The following is a 20,003-nucleotide window of genomic DNA, read 5'->3' as shown; positions in this document are numbered from 1 at the left end:
TGCTGGGAAATGACTGTAGCCAGAGGCAAGATGTTGATCGAGGTCAGTCCCAGGTCTGGTTGTGCTGAAAATCTTTCTGGTGCAGAGTTGTTCGAAGCCTGAGTGTGTGGACGATGTCTGCTGGCAGTGAGAACTGGGCTGGGAACAGATTGTTTCTCCTCCCTCTTTCCCAGTCTTTCTTCCCTGTCTCCAACAGCCCAATCACCAGGAAGGTGGGGAGAACCTCACTCCTTTCTGCAGCACCACCTGTGGTCATTTGCTAGGGTCATTTGGATACCTTCCTCTAGGCAATTCAGTACATTTCACCGTTAGATGCATCCTATCGACTTGGAAGTGTAGCAGCTTTCAAAATAGCAAGGAATACAGAGATCTTGTTAGGACATACAGAGAAAAAATCAGGAAGGCAAAAGCCCAGCTGGAACTCAACCTGGCGACTAATATAAATTAAGACAATAAAAAAAGTTTCTATAAATACATTAACAAAAAGAGAGTCACAGAGAATGTGACTGAGCATCCCTTACTGGATGCGGCGGGAAACCTTGCAACCAAGGACGAGGAGAAGGCTGAGATACTTAATGCCTTCTTTGCCTCTGTCTTTAATAATCAGAGCAGCTACTCCCAGGGTATTCAGCTTCTTGGGCTGGAAGATAAGAATAGAGAACAGAACGAGTCCCCTGTAATCCAGGAGGAAGTAGTTAATGATTTCCTTATGCACCTGGACACGCATAAGTCTATGGGGCAGGATGGGATTCACCCAAGGGTATTCTGGGAGCTGGCAGGAGAGCTCACCAAGCCTCTCTCCATTATCTATCAACAATCCTGGTCAACAGGAGAGGTGCCAGATGACTGGAGGGTGGCCAATGTGACGCCCATCTACAAGAAGGGCCGGAGGGAGGATCCTGGGAACTACAGGCCTGTCAGCCTGACCTCGGTACCAGGAAAGGTCATGGAGAGGATCATCCTGAGTGAGCTCTTAAGGCAAGTGCAGGGCAGCCAAGGGATCAGGGCCAGCCAGCATGGGTTTATGAAAGGGAGGTCCTGCCTAACCAACTTGATCTCTTTCTATGACCATGTGACCCGCTTTCTCGATGAGGGGAAGGCTGTGGATGTTGTCTACCTGGACTTTAGTAAGGCCTTTGACACCGTCCCCCACGGCATTCTCCTGGAGAAACTAGTGAATCATGGCATAGACAAGTGTACCCTCCGCTGGATAAAAAACTGGCTGGATGGCCGTGCCCAGCGAGTTGTGATCAATGGAGCTAGATCTGGTTGGCGGCCGGTCACCGGTGTCCCTCAGGGCTCAGTTTTGGGGCCAGTCTTGTTCAATATCTTTATTGATGATCTGGACAAGGGGATGGAATGCACCCTCAGTAAGTTTGCAGATGACACGAAATTAGGTGGGAGTGTCGATCTGCTGGAGGGTCGGAAGGCTCTACAGAGGGATCTAGACAGGTTGGATCATTGGGCCAGGGCCAACGGGACGAGGTTTAATAAGGCCAAGTGCTGGGTCCTACATTTTGGTCACAACAACCCCCTGCAGTGCTACAGGCTTGGGGAAGAGTGGATGGAAAGCTGCCCGGCAGAAAAGGACCTGTTAGTGGACAGCTGGCTGAAGATGAGCCAGCAGAGGGCCAATGGCATCCTGGCCTGTGTCAGGAATAGCGTGGCCAGCAGGAGTAGGGAAGTGATTGTGCCTCTGTCCTGGGCACTGGTGCGGCCTCACCTTGAGTACTGTGTTCAGTTTTGGGCCCCTCACCACAGGAAGGACATTGAGGTGCTGGAGCATGTCCAGAGGAGAGCCACCAAGCTGGTGAGGGGTCTGGAGAACAAGTCCTATGAGGAGAGGCTGAGGGAACTGGGCATGTTTAGCTTGGAGAAGAGGAGGCTGAGGGGAGACCTCATTGCCCTCTACAACTCCCTGAAAGGAGGGTGTAGAGAGGTGGGTGTTGGCCTCTTCTCCCAAAGGAATAATGACAGGACCAGAGGTAATGGTATGAAGCTGTGGCAAGGGAGATTCAGATTAGATATTAGGAAGAATTACTTTACTGAAAGAGTGGTCAGGCACTGGAACAGCCTGCCCAGGGAGGTGGTGGAGTCACCATCCCTGGAGGTATTTAAGATACAAGTAGACGTGGCTCTTCAGGGCATGGTCTAGCACCCAAGATTATTGGTTTGTGGTGGGGTGTAGTATGTGGGGTTGTGGGTGTGGGGTTTAGTTGGTGGGTAGTGGTTTTGGGTTTGTTGGTTTTGTGGTGGTTGTGTGGTTGTGTGGTTTTTTGTGTTTGTTTGTTGGTTTGTTTGTTTGGTTTTTGTTGTGTTTGTTTTTTTTTTGTGGTTGGACTCGATGATCTCGGAGGTCCCTTCCAACCACTAAGAGTCTGTGATTCTGTGAATTTTAGGTTCTTCACCGTCATGTCAAACCAGGGCTTCAGACCTACGTGCCAAGAGTGAATGCCATTGTTTTTAGCTTATCTCAGGTCTCGGTGTTGTACCAGATTGCCATCCTCAGCTTTGTGGGACTAAGAAATGTCATAGAGACAGGGTAATGGGATGATGAGCGCTATGAGGGATCTTACGGATGTTTAGATCTAAGACAATTCATTAGCTGATGCATCTCAGCGTTGCTCTTGCTCCTTTTCCTCATGAGAATAGCACTCCTTTATCTCACAACGCCAAGGAGAGACAGACCAAAATAGCAACAACTTATTTTGTCTAGATTATATGCAAGATCTCTACAGTACTGACTGTCAAACTGCAGCTCCGTTTTAGTTCTGCAGCTGTTTCTTCAGTGCTCTAACACTATTATTAATAGTACCTGTCACTTGTGCAGCCCCTCAGAGTTATAAGGAGTGTGATAAACATTACTGGAAAGCATCAAAAATGGAGTAAACACTCTCCTTCTTACTGGCTAAGCTGAATTCTTTAAATTACTTTATAGCCTGGCTTTGCCTTTAGCTTGGAAAAGTCTTCCAGACCAGCTAGTTCCCTGACTTTCTTTATACTTAAAATAACTTCTACTGTTGTAGTATTGGTACAGCTTTATCATGTCTGGACTGGAGAGGCACTACTGAGAGGGCTACAAAGATGATGAGGGACCTGATCTCTCTTACGAGGAGAGGCTGAGGGACCTGGATCTTTTTAGTCTGGAGAAGAGAAGGTTGAGGGGGGATTTAATCAACACCTATAAATACTTCAAGGGTGGGAGTCAGGAGGATGGGGCCAGGCTTTTTTCAGTGGTTCCCAGGGACAGGACAAGAGGAAATGGGCACAAACTGAAACATAAGAAGTTCCATCTCAACATGAGGAGGAACTTCTTTGCTGTGAGGGTGGCAGAGCCCTGGCAGAGGCTGCCCAGGGAGGTGGTGGAGTCTCCTTCTCTGGAGACATTCAAACCCACCTGGACACGTTCCTGTGGGACCTGCTCTGGGTGGCCTGGCTTTGGCAGGGGGTTGGACTAGATGATCTCCAGAGGTCCCTTCCAACTCCATGTCATTCTGTGACTCTGAAAACAGTATATGCAGTTTCTGTGTTGGACTTTCCAGGCTACTTTAATTAAGTTAAGAGGCTGAAGTGATTTTGAACAAACACTGGAGCCACATCTTGTCAGTAGTGCTAAAACGCTGCTAATAGCCATAGGAACTTCCTGCAGTTAATGATTCCTGATAGTGGTGAAGCAGTAGCAGCAGAAACATCCATGTAGAAAACGCTCGATTTCTTAGTGTCATTTTTATCAGCTTATCATTTTAAATTGCCACTAAGCAGGTGATGTGACAGGAGGAGTCTGAGCTATTCTCACAGTACCGCCGCGATTACAAAGCTGGAAAAATATGCGCGCTGGAAATAAATGTGAAAACTTCTGACATACAATTGCATTTCTGAAGGCTCACCCGACATGGGTGGTTTCTATCCAGGGCAGAACACACAGGTCCTGTTTAACCTATTTCTCTCTCTTTTTAAATGAAATCATTAAGCCTTGACAGGCAGTGCTTTTGTTGTCACCTCCTGAGTCCCCACCGCTGCGAGGGCAGGCAGCCTGTGCTGCCCAGCCCCTGCCCAGAGCCTTTGCCAGCATCTGAAGCGGTCGAATAGTTCATGGAACCCGCCTGGCCCTGCCTGCTGGGCCCCTTTTCCCCCTGTCCCCTCGCTGCTTTCCTCAGCCCGCTCCTACAAGCCCATGGAGATCATGGAGGGGTGCCTGTGGAACCAGGAGGGGTGGCTGACACCCCGGAAGGCTGTGCTGCCATCCAGAGAGACCTGGACAGACCGGAGAGCTGGGCCAAGAGAAACCTAATGAAATTTAACAAGAGCAAGTGTCGGGTGCTGCACCTGGGGAAAAACAGCCCCCTGCACCAGGACAGGTTGGGGGTGACCTGCTGGAGAGCAGCTCCGAGGAGAAAGACCTGGGAGTCCTGGTGGCCAACAGGATGCCCATGAGCCACCAATGGGCCCTTGTGGCCAAGAAGGTCAATGGCATCCTGGGGGGCATCAGGAAGAGGGTGAGCAGCAGGTGGAGGGAGGTCATCCTGCCCCTCTGCTCTGCCCTGGGGAGGCCCCAGCTGGAGCACTGGGACCAGTTCTGGGCTCCCCAGTTCGAGAAGGACAGGGAACTGCTGGAGAGAGGACAGCAGAGGGCTGCAAAGATGATGAGGGGCCTGGAGCATCTCTCATATGAAGATAGGCTGAGGAACTTGGGTCTTTTTGGTCTAGAGAAGAGAAGGCTGATGGGGGAACTGATCAATGCTTATAAATAGTTCAAGGGTGGGTGTCAGGAGGATGGGGCTGGTCTTTTTTCAGTGGTGCCCAGGGACAGGACAAGAGGAAATGGGCAGAAATTTGAGTATAGGAAGTTCCACCTAAACCTGAGGAGGGACTTCTTTACTGTGAGAGTGGTAGAGCACTGGAAGTGGCTGCCCGGAGAGGTGGTGGAGTCTCCTTCTCTGAAGACATTCAAAAACCGCCTGGACAAGATCCTGTGCAACCTGCTGTAGGTAGACCCACTTCTGTGGGGGCGTTGGACTAGATGATCTCCAGAGGTCCCTTCCAACCCCATATGATTCCATGATTCTATCATCAAAACCATCGTTCTGTGCCACAGAAACCAGGAACCGAAAGTTTCAAGAGTTATAAAAATAGCTCGATGTACTCTCTGCTGATTGGAAAGTCCCCATGGCCCTGGCGGGGAGGGATCTGTGCCGTGACAGGCCAGCCTGTCCCCTCCCGGCTGACTCGGCAAGCCTTTATGGTGCTTCAGTATGGAAAATAGTTCGTGGTTTGTTGTAAATTACTGTTATTTGCAACTTCCAGTCTTGCTTTCCCCACTGCACAAGAGATCAAGGATCCAATTTCTCCTTTGTATACATCGGTGTGAATCAAGATTAACTCCAGCGAAGTCAGTCTAATCACCAGTGTAAAACTAGGAGGAATAAAAGGAAAATCAGGCTATAAACTATTTGGGTTTTATTTTTAAATAGCGAAATTAGTGCTGCTGTTCTGCAGACACAGGGTGACCTGCAAAGCACCGGCTCATGCGTTGCTAATGCATCTCCATTTAAATGCAGATTTTTTTGCTCCTAACACAGAACTTCAGGGAAATCCTCTCTAGATAAACTGTAATAGGATACCAAATGGTAATTCAATATTTCACTTCAACTTGTGTTTCAGTTTATTGATCTTAATTTTCTATCATTTTGATGCAGCATTTGCCTAGGGGGAAGAGGATTACATTCGCTGTAATAAAGCTTTTAATTAATAATTAATTATTTTGATATTCCAAACATCCATGCCAGCAGTGCCAATCTGCTTCTATTCCTGGTACCTATTTCTGCTTTCGGTGGTGGAAATCAGCAAGATGTGAACTTACATATGGCAGGAAGTAATTGAGACACACGGTTGAGAAGAGCAAGGGTGGTGTAGATATCACCGTGTATGTGGGACATGATTATCACAATGGTGTTTCATGTTCAGTCATTTGTGGTCATGGCAGTAAAATGCTGACTTGGTGAAATCCCATGAAATGGGGACTACAGGCTGGGGGCAGAGTGGCTGGAGCTGCCTGGCAGAAAAGGACCTGGGGGTGTTGGTCGCCTGTGGGCTGAACAGGAGCCAGCAGTGTGCCCAGGTGGCCAAGGTGGCCACCAGCATCCTGGGCTGTGTCAGGAACAGCATGGGGAGTAGGACTCGGGAGGTGATGGTCCCCCTGGACTGGGCACTGGGGAGGCCCCACTTCAAGGGCTGGGTCCAGTTTTGGGGCCCTCACCACAAAAAAAGCCATTGAGGGGCTGGAGCGGGTCCAGAGAAGGGCAACGGAGCTGGTGAGGGGTCTGGAGAAGAAGTCTTGTGAGGAGAGGCTGAGGGAGCTGGGGGTGTTGAGCCTGGAGAAAAGGAGGCTGAGGGGAGACCTTCTGGCTCTCTCCAACTCCCTGAAAGGAGGGTGTAGCCGGGGGGGGTCGGTCTCTTCTCCCAAGGAACAGGCGATGGGGCAAGAGGAAATGGCCTCAAGTTGCACCAGGGGAGGTTCAGGTTGGAGATTGGGACAAATGTTTCCAGGGAAAGGGCTCTTAAGCCTTGGACTGGGCTGCCCAGGGAAGGGGTTGAGGCCCCATCCCTGGAGGGATTTAAAAGCCGGGTTGCCATAGTGCTTAGAGACATGGGTTAGTGATGGGTTTTATCAGAGTGAGGTTGGTGGTTGGACTGGATGATCTGAAAGGTCCCTTCCACCCTGGACAGTTCTGTGATTCTATGATTCAATTAAGCCTTTCAAATTAATTACATCATTTGTTTTTGCCATATATGAGATGTTTAGTAACACTTTTTTTCTCTGTGCCTCCCTCAAGCCCTGGTCAAGTGCAGCTCACGGGATGTACATGAGACCTGGATATTAGCTCTCTCCTGTTGGACTGAACTTTAAAGTATGCTAAATAGGACAATGAAATCATATTAATAATGTATTTAAGTCTACTAGATCATGAATACGGTTATGAAGAGGAGTAAGCTGATGTTGGGAGTTAGTGTTTTTGCAGCACCTAACATGCCGGGACCCAGTCCAGTTATATTTACTCTGCCCCGTTTTGCAGTTTGGGGGCCGAAAGCCCGTAGCGCAGCAGTCAACACACAAGGCTTTGGTCTTGTTTTCAGTACTGTCTGCTGAAAAATAAAACTCCCAGGCATGATAGATGTATAAATATGCTAAGAGGTTTTTAAAATACATTATTAGGTTTGGGCTTTTTTTGTTTGATTTTTTTTTTTATAGAGCTTGAATACTTATAGGGTGCATTTTGTTAACATTTCCAAATGTTCTGACAACCATGAGATTCATCAATTTTCAAAATCTTATATCTGAGATGAACATTTTCCACATGACATCCTTAGAGAGATGAGTAATAAAATAGTGGAGATGGGCAGTCTTAGGGTTAATGAGACCTCCTTTGTCATATAATTTGGTCAGCAAAAGCTATGTCTAAGAAATAATGATCTTTGTTATTACTCTCCTTCAGCAAGCTCACCTGCGAGCCCTCAGATTTCTTCTCTAATTTATTTCCAACATTCTCAAACCCTGACAGATGCAACCACCTGCTATACAAAATAAAAACTGCTAGAGAAAACCAAACATGACTCCACTACCATGTCAAAATAAGCCCTGCCCATGACCAAGTTTAGGGCTGAATTAGTGGTAGACCTGCTGGCTTTATAGATGGAGAGTAATGACAAATGGTACAGCTGCATTGGAGGAGCTGGCTGGAGGATTTTTCTCATCAGCAGTCTATTATCAGTAAACAGAGTTCGATTGGAAGCAAAGCACAAAACTTCGGGTGGAAAAATGTTCAACACTGCTGGAAATGGGCCTGGGGATGTTTTTGATGTATTACTTCTGGTTTTATCCAAATCGGAGGTTCTCATGAGGGGAGGAAAAAAACCAAACCAACCAACCTTGTTTATCTAAAATAAACTTTTCAGTCATCCAAACTAAAATTTAATTAGAGAATTCTAAAAATCCAGGGGCGTTTGAGATTCAGATTTTTTTTTCTACAAAAAAGCCCACAATCACAATGTGAAATCCTTTATTTGAATCATTTTTGGTATCCATCAAAACTACAAATACTGGCTATTAGAAAATAAAAGGTTGTTTTCTTTGGAGTGCACCTCAGAAAAATAATCTCAATAGCGAGAATGGGGATTTTTTTTGTAATAGTTTTTTTCCTAAGCCATAATGTCTTGCTAGGACGTAACAAATAAGACTGAAAGCCATTAAAAAAAAAAAAAAAAAAAAAAAAGAAAACAAAGATATTGGGGCCTGGAGGGAAGTGGCAACATCATAGCTGGGAAATACAGACTTAATGAACGTAAAAAAAAAAACTGAAAAACATAAAAAAAAAAAAAAAAAAAACAAACGAGAATGGATCAGGTGTGAAGTGATAAAACTTTCCACTTCTTTGACCTTGTAAACCTCACATCGTAACGCATGACACAGCGGGAAGGTTTCCTCGAAGGTCTGCGCATCCTCCTATTTCCTTTACTGGCTTTCAACCTAGTTTTTCCCATTAATTGCTGTTCATTTATTGAACGGAAAGCATACATTTTTAATTTTGTTAGTTGAAATGTTGGCCGGTGGCAAAACCTGGTACTTGGAATTGGTCCAGTTGAGGCACGTGAATCAGCAGTTACTGGTTTAGAGGGTTTTGCAATTTTTTCACTTTCTCTCTGAGAGAGAAAGATAAAAGGCTCCATCTAGTGGGCAAGAACTTTTTAGTTAGTTAGGGAAAACAAAAAGCGAGGTTTTTCCCTTCATTTTAGGCGTGAAGAAACACTGCTTCAGCTTTCGTTTCATTAAGCTGCCGTGTTGTTCGTAATTCTTGCCTTCTCCAGAGCCATCATTTCACGCGCAAAGCTGAAACGTTAAGAATTCTTCTGACAGTCTTGAGCAAGAAGCAATAAATGACACTGAGGGGGTTTCTATAGGGGAGGAGTTGATCCATGAAGTTCTTCCCCCCCCACCCACTTCAAGCTTCAATATATAGTAACTGAGAGGGGATAATTTGGGTGTCAGCAAGTATTTTAAACTATTTACGGTTCCTTTCTACTTAAATCAGATTGGAAGCATTAATAACTTGACAACGACACTTAATACACTATTTTGGGAGTATTTTCTCTCTCTGCGTGTTACCTTATTTTCATTAAATGACCTGTTTAGCCGCAAAGGGTGAAATCTGGGTTCTCTGGGAGCTCAGTCCATCGGCTTCTGGCAAGGCACAACCTCGGCAGCCTCTGCTGGCCCTTCCAAAGGCAAACACCAAAACTCATTCGCCCTGGCGTTTGTTTGGGAGCCTGCCCAGCACTCCTGTGTGTCCAAAATCATCCTGAGAGAACCTTTATTTTAGGTGCATAATTGATCTAGTAAAATAATATTTTTATTTTTATTTTCCTCTTTGCTGAAGTTGTGCACTGCATCGCAGTTGTGCCCCAGGCTCCTGAGAGATTCATATGGCAGGACTCTTCAGTTTAAAGCGGTGGTGAAACTCGGGTGTTGCTCTCTGATTCCAACCAGATGTAGCCAGCAGCTGAAACCTTCTCTTCAGTTCACTTTAGGGCAGGAACAAGCAGCAGCGAGCACAGATTTGGCAGAAGAGGCACTGAACCACGTTCTATGCCCTGCCTTTTTTCAGACCATCACTCATTTCCAAGCCACAGGGCTTGGCAAGATCAATTCCTCCCGAGCAGCTTCCAGCAATGGGTAGAGAGTGTAACGTGCTTTGTGCTAATACATGACTACACCCAAATTTACCTACAGAGCCCATGCTCACATCCACAATTGGGTATTTTGTCTCCTGTGCAAATCACAGAATTGTCACAGAATTGTCAAGAGTTGGAAGAGACCTCTAGAGATCGTCTAGTCCAACTCCCCTGCCAAAGCAGGGCTGCCCAGAGCACATCACTCCAGGTGGAGCTTGAAGATCTCCAGAGAAGGGGACTCCACACCCTCCCTGGGCAGCCTCTGCCAGGGCTCTGCCACCCTCACCCCAAACAAGTTCTTCCTCACATTGGAGTGGAACTTCCCATGGTCCAGCTTGTGCCCGTTGCCCCTCGTCCTGTCACTGGGAACCACTGAGAAGAGTCCGGCTCCATCCTCCTTCAACCCACCCTTTAGATACTTGTCAGCATTCATAAGGTCTCCCCTCAGCCTTCTCTTCTCCAGGCTCAAGAGCCCCAGCTCTCTCAGCCTTTCCTCATCAGGGAGATGCTCCAATCCCTCCATCATCTCTGGTGCCCTACGCTGGGCTCTCTCCAGCAGTTCCCTGTCTCTCTTGAACTGGGGAGCCCAGAACTGGACGCAGGATTCCAGTTGTGGCCTCCCCAGTGCAGAGCAGAGGGGGAGAATGACCTCCCTCCACCTCCTGGCCACACTCTTCCCTACACAGCCCAGGATCCCGTTGGCCTCTTGGCCACAAGGGCACACTGCTGGCCCGTAGAAGGTTTACTATCCTCCAGGACCCCCAGATCCTTCTCCTCAGTAGTGCTTCCCAGAAGATCCACCCCTAACCTATACTGGTGCCTGGGGTTCTTCCTCCCCAGGTGCAGGACTCTACACTTGCCCTTGTTGAACCTCATGAGGGTTTCTTCTCTGCCCAGCTCTCCAGCCTGTTCAGGTGAATCATAGAATCATAGAATCATCTAGGTTGGAAGGGAATTTAAAGATCATCTAGTCCAACCATCAACCTAACTCTGACCAAAACCAAGAAAACAAACAAACAAAAAAAAATGAACAAAAAACCCCAAACAAAAACAACAACAAAAAAACCCACACACCACTAAACCATATTTCTGAGGACCATGTCTACCCGTCTTCTGAACACCTCCAGGGATGGTGCCTCAACCACTTCCCTGGGCAGCCCATTCCAATGCTGGATAACCCTTTCCGTGAAGAAATTTTTCCCAATCTCCAATCTAAACCTCCCCTGGTGCAACTTGAGGCCGTTTCCTCTTGTCCTATTGCCTGTGACTTGGGAGATGAGACTGACCCCCGCCTCTCTACACCCCCCGAATGCAGCGTCTTATATTTCGCACCCCTCTTGATCACAGGGAGATCTCTGTTTGCAGTTGGCCATTATAGCAAATCCAGAGGGTTCCTCCTTCAGTATTAAGGCATGATTTGGTGATTCTAACAGGGCACAAGATCTGGCTCAACAGTTCTCCCCGGCTGCAGCTCTCCTTCAGGGAAATGTCACCCTCAGCAGCTCCATTGGATAAGAGCTGTCATTTGGCTTCTTTTACAGACTAAAGCCAAGGACAGTCTTCAGAGAGTTCTTACTCTCTTCAGAGTCCTTACCTTTCCATGAACAAGGACTACCACAGAACTGACTAGTCTGAGAGTGCCGTTGCAATGCTATCTCCACAAGAGGGAAAAAATGGGAGATAAAAGTTAAACTGCAATTTATTTATTTTTTTGGTTTTGGGGGACAGCTTTCCTCTTTGGTCTCAGCTTGTAGGAAGTCTGTGTAACCCTGAAAACATGCCAGCTAAAACAATACACAACTGCCACTTAAAACTTCACAGCTGTTTCAAAGTTGTCATTACAACTGCACCGCTAGCTGTGTTAAACTCTCCTAAAACTTGACATGAGCCATTATAAAGCTCTAGCTACTAGAGTAATGCCACTTGGTTTCTAATGCAGGCGGACACCAACCTCACTAGAAGAAAAGATGCAAGTCCCTTACTTCAAAGCAGAAGCTGTTAAATAATACCGCTTTTAACTGCTGGCCTTTGCTCTAGAACTCTTCAAATTTTAAGAGATTATAGGCTTGCTGCCGAGCTGAAGCAAATCTTGTGTTTGGAACTACAGTTAAGATCCTCTGCCTCGTTTGACTTCAAATGCCTGGAGTAGTATTTGAGCTGATGCTAATGAAATACAAATTTCCAGATGTGAAACTCCGGGGAACATTCGACAATCTGCTGTATACATAAAATGTTATTTCGGGGATTAAGTATTAATTTATTCTGTCTACAGGTCACCACGTAAGTCTCATACAAGCCCTCTAATTAATACTTAACATTGTTATTTTAGATGTTGTTTACCTGGGTTTGATTTACTCAGCTGTTTTTACCGTCTTTACAGCAGTAACTGCATCAATGCATTTGTTTCAAGAGTGGCCCTAAGTCTCTTAATTTATTTTTTCACAGCTAACCAGGTGCTGAAGTTCGGGACGCTCGTCAGTACCTCCAACACCTACGACGGCTCAGGGACTGTGACCATCCAGACAGACAAGCCTTTGCTGTGGACAATGGCTATCAAAATGTAACATCAGCCACTGCTGCCTTCTCCAATCTGACTCCATGCAAATCGCTGCGAAAATTCACTGAATTAAGACAATAAAGCTGTTCCAAAAGATGTAAGCAGGCACTGATTTTATGCACTGACTGTAAAAAAAGTCTGAAATAAAAGTCGCTTGAGATCAAGTGAAGGTTAGTAGCAATAACTGAGCACTTCCCTCTGGTATCTCACACTGCTTAATCAGAAGACACGGGAGCTGCCACCCAGTACAATCACAAGCAGAAGGGAACGTAAAGAAACTGCTACTACTTAGTCTGGTTAGTTCAGACTATTTTTTACAAGGTGTTTTATTCCAATACTGAACTGTTTTTTCCCCTTTTGCCAAAGGAAATACAGTGCACTGTTGCACACAGGATAACTACACTAAAAGGTGATAGCACTAAGAGCAGCTAATCTCATGTCTCTGTCCTGCTTTATAACCTATGCAGGTGCTGGTGAAGATTTCTCAAGAAGAGTAGTAATTGAACTTTTCTACTTATGAAGCAAGTCTACGTGCTGAAGAAGCTTCAGTTTTGCCCTAATACCAATATCAGATTTCCCAGTATAAAGTGCTTTTAAAGTCTGCAATAGAATCACAGAATCACAGAACTGTCTAAGTTGGAAGAGACCTTTCAGATCATCAAGTCCAACCATCAACCTCACTCTGATAAAACCCATCACTAACCCATGTCTCTAAGCACTATGGCAACCCAGCTTTTAAATCCCTCCAGGGATGGGGCCTCAACCCCTTCCCTGGGCAGCCCAGTCCAAGGCTTAAGAACCCTTTCCCTGGAAACATTTGTCCCAATCTCCAACCTGAACCTCCCCTGGCGCAACTTGAAATAGCATTGCAACTTCTGCAGGTATCAAATGCTTGCAATAAACTTTTTGGAGTGAAATATAAATTTCTTGATCTCAATCCGAGGAGGAAGAGCATTGCATCTACCATTTTTTTTTTTGCAGGCCCAGTTTTTAAAATCAAATATTCAATCATTTAATAATGTAAACTTCCAGATCAACAAATGCAGAGCCTGTTATAATTCCATGTGCAGTTGTCCTACAGAACCAGTATCCAACACAGGTTTACCTCCTGTCCAACACGGTGAACAAGCTGCGGGTTCACTGAAGGAACTGCTTCGTATCTCTGACAACTAAACTAACCTAAAACCGTACATCTCAGTAACCAACTAAGTTTGCCTTTCTTAATTACGCCATCGGGATAATGATTGGCAATGGAAGTTTTATTTATTTAATGGAGTTTTTTTCCAGTCAAGTACATAATATAATCTGACAGGATTTCCAAATGCAGGAAGGAATTAGGGGCAATGATGGTGATTCCGGAAATTAGTGATAAGAATGCCAGTTGATAGACTTTTAAGTCACCACTTGAGAGGATACAGCTATGCTGTTTTCTTGCTGTCTACTTTTGCTGGAATGATGCTGTTAGTAATTAAGCTTCTGAAGAGAAGCTCTGTGGTTGTCATCCTTGGAGGTTTTCAATACCCCACTGGAAAAAGCCCTGAGCAACCCCATCAAAATGCTACTCTGAGCCAGCTTTGAGCAGGAGGTTGGACTAGAGACCTCCCAAGGTCCCTTCCTACCCCATTGGTTCTATTATGGCTGGAAAGTAGTAACAAAACCAAGCAAAAACCAAACCAACAAAAAACCCGCACTCTACTGCTACTACTGAAAAAAAGCTTGTAACGTACAGGTTTGAGCATGCACACTTTAGAAGAGGAATAAGATGACAAGACCGTTTGAAAATCCAAACTGAGCTTCTTTAATAAGCAAACCAGTTACAAAGCTGTGAAATCTTTGCAGCAAGTGTCACAGTGTCTCCTCCTTCATGATGAATATTCAGCCGCCTCTGTTGAGAGAGCAAAGTAATCAGTTTCAACTAATCAAGTGTGATCAAGAGATCCCATTAAGTCTTCCCTTGTCCTCCCACCATTGCCTTGTTGGGACAAACATTACTACCATTACAGCTTATCTACTATTTCCAAACATTCCTCCTTGCCTAGAGGACCGCTCTTACAGGTGTAAGTAAGCCCTGTGTCATGGTTACATGGTATTTTTACAGAATTTAACCTGTTCCAGTGCTAGAAAATGGATTACATCAATCAGCTCTGGAGAATCTGAGGAGTTTGAATTGGTGGTGTTAATACATCAGCACCATGGCTGACGGTGAACATAAGGTTGAAGCATTTCATGCTGCAACCTTCATTCCAAAAGGTGTTTCACAGAATGCAGTTACACCTAAAATGAAGTTTCAAATATATCTGGCACTCAGTAAACGAAACAAGAGGAAATATGTTCTGTGCCCTGTCATCTTCCAACACACTCGCTTGGTTTTCTCTACCTTGCTGTCCCTGCATTGACTTCAGACACCCAAATTATAAACTGGAAAAAGTAAGAGTATGTGAGATCCGAGTAAGGTACATGTTGTGTGGATAAACACACACTGAGGAACTGGAAATCAAAATATTTGACTTTCAGTTTTGAAGGAGAATACTAACAAAAAAACCAAACAACTAATTAAGAACTATGGATCTAATATTTTGCAGCATGGTAAATTAACAAGCTACTTCCTGATAAAGTCCTTTGAATCAAGCAATACCTGTCCTATTACACTAACCTGTGAAATGCCAATGTAGGGCTCACTAACATCCTCTATTTAAAACTGAACAGGCAGAAATGAATGTAAAATTTAGTGAAACTGAAGGTTTGTATTTACTTACACAATGATATTGTTGATTGGGATATGGACCAATTTGACAAAGAAACTAATAAATCCCATTATCGCAAAGCCTATTGCTGTTGCCATGGCAATCTTCTGGAACTCTGCAAAAACAAACAAAAAAACCCCAACATTTTAGTCTCGGAAGCCTCATGCATGGCATAGAGGAGGTGGGCACTACAGCGACCAAAGGAAAATGGTGGAAATGAGAGAAAATGGTAATGCCAACACAGGAAGCAGTTCAAGAGCAAACTGCACTGACGTTGAGAAACCAATCTGCCTTTTCAGAAGACACATTTTAAGAGAGAAAATGCTGCTTTCCACAAAGCACGGCTATCTCAATTTTTTTTTAAATAGTCAGCAGAATCAGAAATTCCCAGTCCTGAACAATTTGTGGACCATTTATTCCATTGCCTTTCCTTCATATCCCTACAGGCCCTCAAAAAAATCCCCAATACAGTATGGAAAAAGGAAAAGCTGCATTTGTGCTTGTCACAGGAAAACAGCACCAAAAACCAAGTACTTAAGGGATATTCTCAATTATTATAAGAGCAAGAACCAGTAACAGTCTGGTTATAGTTGCACCTTCTCTATTGCCTTTTCAGAAAGCCCAAAAATCTTTTTCTATACTTCCAGCAACAAAGTTCAAAAGCAATCCTAGCTCCGTTCGAGTCTCCTAAAATGCAGCGTTTCCTCCAAGGTCACGTAACAAGCAGTTTCCTCCAGCCTCTCCCCCAAGTTGACCACAATCAGTGAAACCTGCCTCCTGCTGTGTTTGTTCTTTTCAGAGTGCATGCGAGATCTTCTCAGATCAGTTGACCTAATACATGAAAATTATTACTTGCCTGTACCAAAATGGCTTATTTGAGCTGCTCAGCCGATTTCATCAGATGATTTTTAGCAGCACTCTCATGTACCTGACTGAGCAGACACCGGAAAAGGACGCATTCAAGTTTATTGTATCCAGAATCCTAAACCCAACTGGACGACTGCTCAAGGTTAAGTTTCATACGGGAAGCTGAGAAACATTCGTGGCAAATAAGTCACAATTGGAAAGATTCACGGTAAGACAGATGAGGAAACGAGGATGGTGCTCTGTTTTATTGTGCACTTTACATTTCCTGTCAGGCTTGGTGCATCTCTTGACGAGCCGTATGGAGTCTTTGACAAACTGGCGTCTGGGTTCCACAAATTGCATTACCTGATCCATGATCACCTGCAAAGATGAAGGGGTTCAGTATTGGCGCTGCCGCGCATCTACTGCAAGAGAGAACTTTTTAGTTACAGAAGGAGAAGGAGTGCTGCAAAAATTTCTAAAGACTTGAAGTAACTTAAAATGCCATATTCCAAGCTTTAAAGATACTTTCACTTTACAGAAAATAAACACTGTGTCAATGTATAAACATGATGACCTACCTACAAAAAATAGGAAAAAATCACAGAATGCTATGGGGTTGGAAGGGACCTCTGGAGATCACCCAGTCCAACCCCCTGCCAGAGCAGGTCCACCCAGAGCAGGTCCCACAGGAATGTGTCCAGGCGGGTTTGAATGTCTCCAGAGAAGGAGACTCCACCACCTCCCTGGGCAGCCTCTGCCAGGGCTCTGCCACCCTCACAGCAAAGAAGTTCCTCCTCATGTTTAGGTGGAACTTCTTATACTCAAGTTTGTGCCTGTTCCTTCTTGTCCTCTCCCTGGGCACCACTGAAAAAAGACTGGCCCCATCCTCCTGACACCCACCCTTGAAGGATTTATAGGCATTGATCAGATCCCCCCTCAGTCTTCTCTTCTCCAGACTGAAAAGACCCAAGTCCCTCAGCTTTTCCTCATCAGAGAGATGCTCCAGACCCCTCATCATCTCTGTAGCCCTCTGCTGTCCCCTCTCCAGCAGTTCCCTGTCCTTCTGGAACTGGGGAGCCCAGAACTGGTCCCAGTGCTCCAGATGGGGCCTCCCCAGGGCAGAGCAGAGGGGCAGGATGACCTCCCTCCACCTGCTGCTCACCCTCTTCCTGATGCCCCCCAGGATGCCCTTGGCCTTCTTGGCCACAAGGGCCCATTGCTGGCTCATGGGCATCCTCTTGGCCACCAGGACTCCCAGGTGCTTTTCCTCAGAGGTGCAAAAATTAGGCCTTTTGATGCAGAGGAAAGCAACAGCTCCATCACAGCTTGCATTACCCCACGCTGTATTTTTCATAGGACACTCCTGAAGGCATCTAAAGAGGTAAAAGTCCCCCGTGTAAAGAAGCCCCTGGGGCACAGGCTGCAGGAGGGCTGGTGGGCATCGACAGGAATACTGTGGCCCGATTTTATTCCCAAAACAAGCTCCCGCCACCCCAGGCGGGCAGCACCGCCGGCTGCTAATTCACACAGACCCCCCAGTACCAGGCTCCCTCCTATCGAACCCTCTGTCGCCGACCTCCCCCCCCGGCCCTGTCGCGACAGCGGCCGAGGCCCAGCCGCCCTGCCTGCCCCCACCCAGCCCCGGGGACAGCCAGCGTGGGCCGCCGGCCTCCCTCCCTTGGGAGCGGCCTAGCTCCGTGGGGAGCAGCCTCGGCCCCCCGCGATCCGTGCCCCGCGGGTGGAGGCGGGCCCGGGGGCTGCCTCCCCGCGCTGCCCGTCTCCTCAGGCGGCGGTGGGCACACCGCGGGGGGAGCCCGGCGGCCCCGCACCTCCCTTACCGCTGGCGCTGCCGGGCGAAGGCCACGTCGCACAGCGGCGGGGAGCGATGGCGTCACGGGACGGGACGGGACGGGACGTCACATCAACACGCCCCTTCCCGGCGGGGCGGGATGGTTTTCAGAAGGAAAAAAAAAAAAAAAAAAAAAAGAGGATTTTGAGGCGTTCCCGGCTCTTCCCCCACCGCCCCTCGCCCCGCCTCACGGGCGGTGCAGGCGACTGCGCAGCGACGAGGCCGGCCGGGGCCTAGCGCGGGGAGCGGCGCGGCGCGGCGCGGCCTGCTCTGTGGGCAGGGGGAGCCCCGGGAACTGGGGCCTGCTCGGTGGGCAGGGCAACCCGGGGAGCATCCCGGGCCTGCCTTGGTGGGCAGGGGGAGCCCGGGCCACCTCAGTGGGCAAGGGGAGCCTGGGCCACCTCGGTGGGCAGGAGAGCCCTGTCCTCTCCCACCAATGGAGTGTCCTGGCAGCCGCCCCAATGGAGAGGCCTGAGGGCCCCAGGGAGGCTGTCGGTGGGGCCTGGCGGGGGCTGCAGCTCACAGCTCTGGGGGGTGAGGGCAGTGGTGCTGGTTAATCCACCTGTCATTTATCCACGTGGCGCTTCTGTGGCAGTGGATTTTCTTTCCCCTGCGGTTGTAGCCATAGGAGATCGCCATAGGTCCCTTCCAGCCCCTGCCGTTCTGTGATCCAAGGGCCTTGTAATGGGGAAATAAAGGGAAGGCGGTACAATATATCTGTATCAAATGCTGTTTGATGAAGGGAAGGGGAAAAAAAACACATGAAAACTTTGTTCAGATGGTGATTTCCTGCGAGTCAGACATCTGCTGGTTTGTAGGAGTGTTGAAGCCATTCCGAGCTACAGGAGTTCATCACCTTGGAAAACATCGACTCCTGTGGTGGCTTTTTTGTCTGGAGGATTGTGCAGCACAGTGCTCAAAAATGGCAATACGGGACGGGACGTCCCATCAACACGCCCCTTCCCGGGGGGGCGGGAGGGTTTTCAGAAGGAAAAAAAAAAAAAAAAAAAAAAGAGGATTTTGAGGCGTTCCCGGCTCTTCCCCCACCGCCCCTCGCCCCGCCTCACGGGCGGTGCAGGCGACTGCGCAGCGACGAGGCCGGCCGGGGCCTAGCGCGGGGAGCGGCGCGGCGCGGCGCGGCCTGCTCTGTGGGCAGGGGGAGCCCCGGGAACTGGGGCCTGCTCGGTGGGCAGGGCAACCCGGGGAGCATCCCGGGCCTGCCTTGGTGGGCAGGGGGAGCCCGGGCCACCTCAGTGGGCAAGGGGAGCCTGGGCCACCTCGGTGGGCAGGAGAGCCCTGTCCTCTCCCACCAATGGAGTGTCCTGGCAGCCGCCCCAATGGAGAGGCCTGAGGGCCCCAGGGAGGCTGTCGGTGGGGCCTGGCGGGGGCTGCAGCTCACAGCTCTGGGGGGTGAGGGCAGTGGTGCTGGTTAATCCACCTGTCATTTATCCACGTGGCGCTTCTGTGGCAGTGGATTTTCTTTCCCCTGCGGTTGTAGCCATAGGAGATCGCCATAGGTCCCTTCCAGCCCCTGCCGTTCTGTGATCCAAGGGCCTTGTAATGGGGAAATAAAGGGAAGGCGGTACAATATATCTGTATCAAATGCTGTTTGATGAAGGGAAGGGGAAAAAAAACACATGAAAACTTTGTTCAGATGGTGATTTCCTGCGAGTCAGACATCTGCTGGTTTGTAGGAGTGTTGAAGCCATTCCGAGCTACAGGAGTTCATCACCTTGGAAAACATTGACTCCTGTGGCTTTTTTGTCTGGAGGATTGTGCAGCACGGTGCTCAAAAATGGCAATGCTTTTTACATTTCAGGGCCATAGGTGTAATGTAGAACAGTTCCTTGCATGAGGGGGTAAAAGTGCCTGTCCCTGCCTGAAGTGAGTCATTTCTTGCTGGTTTTGAAAGGGAAATCAGATCCTATCACAGGTAAAGGAAGAACAAAGATAACATTTAGTGATTTTCATCCTAAATTTGCTTCTGATATTATTAATTTCAGACTAGAACTCTACCTAGCTGGCTGCCACCTTTGAGTGGATAACTTTATTAACTATTCACCAGTCAGGCTATGGGGCTTTTGCAGCCAGAATAGGCAAATGCTTTGTTTCTCTCAGTTCACCGTTGCATTGAAGTGCTTCAGAAAAACAGCCTTTGTGACAGATAAAGTACCATCACACCACAGTAGGGACTTATTGGGTATTGCACAGGTTTTTTGACAGCCGCCTTCCTTGTCTTTGCCCACAGGGCAGGCACCTCTGTGTTAGTGATCGCATC

The 20,003-nt window shown here is 47.5% G+C and overlaps 2 protein-coding genes across 3 annotated transcripts in view; one reads left to right on the top strand and one right to left on the bottom strand.

The window, feature by feature from the left end:
* The window catches only part of TPK1 (thiamin pyrophosphokinase 1), a 332,423-nt gene extending 319,975 nt beyond the window's left edge, over nt 1-12,448 (top strand). For both annotated transcript variants that reach the window (XM_014946981.1, XM_014946980.1), the window contains one exon: nt 12,172-12,448. In XM_014946981.1, the coding sequence (XP_014802467.1) occupies nt 12,172-12,290 (119 nt within the window). In that variant the 3' untranslated portion in view covers nt 12,291-12,448. The remainder of the gene's footprint in view (nt 1-12,171) is intronic.
* A 1,609-nt stretch (nt 12,449-14,057) lies between these two features.
* LOC106890886 (protein transport protein Sec61 subunit gamma-like) lies at nt 14,058-17,852 on the bottom strand. The gene is given in 4 exon segments (XM_014946978.1): nt 14,058-14,168; nt 15,040-15,142; nt 16,155-16,254; nt 17,715-17,852. Coding segments are annotated over 3 exon segments (207 nt in total). The 5' UTR covers nt 16,249-16,254; nt 17,715-17,852; the 3' UTR covers nt 14,058-14,158.
* Between the last annotated feature and the right edge of the window lie 2,151 nt (nt 17,853-20,003).

Source organism: Calidris pugnax, unplaced genomic scaffold (genome assembly GCF_001431845.1).
Source record: "Calidris pugnax isolate Ruff unplaced genomic scaffold, ASM143184v1 scaffold71, whole genome shotgun sequence".
Taxonomy (NCBI): domain Eukaryota; kingdom Metazoa; phylum Chordata; class Aves; order Charadriiformes; family Scolopacidae; genus Calidris; species Calidris pugnax.
The sequence above is the reverse complement of the archived record's forward strand: the minus strand, read 5'-3'. Positions and strand labels throughout refer to the sequence as shown.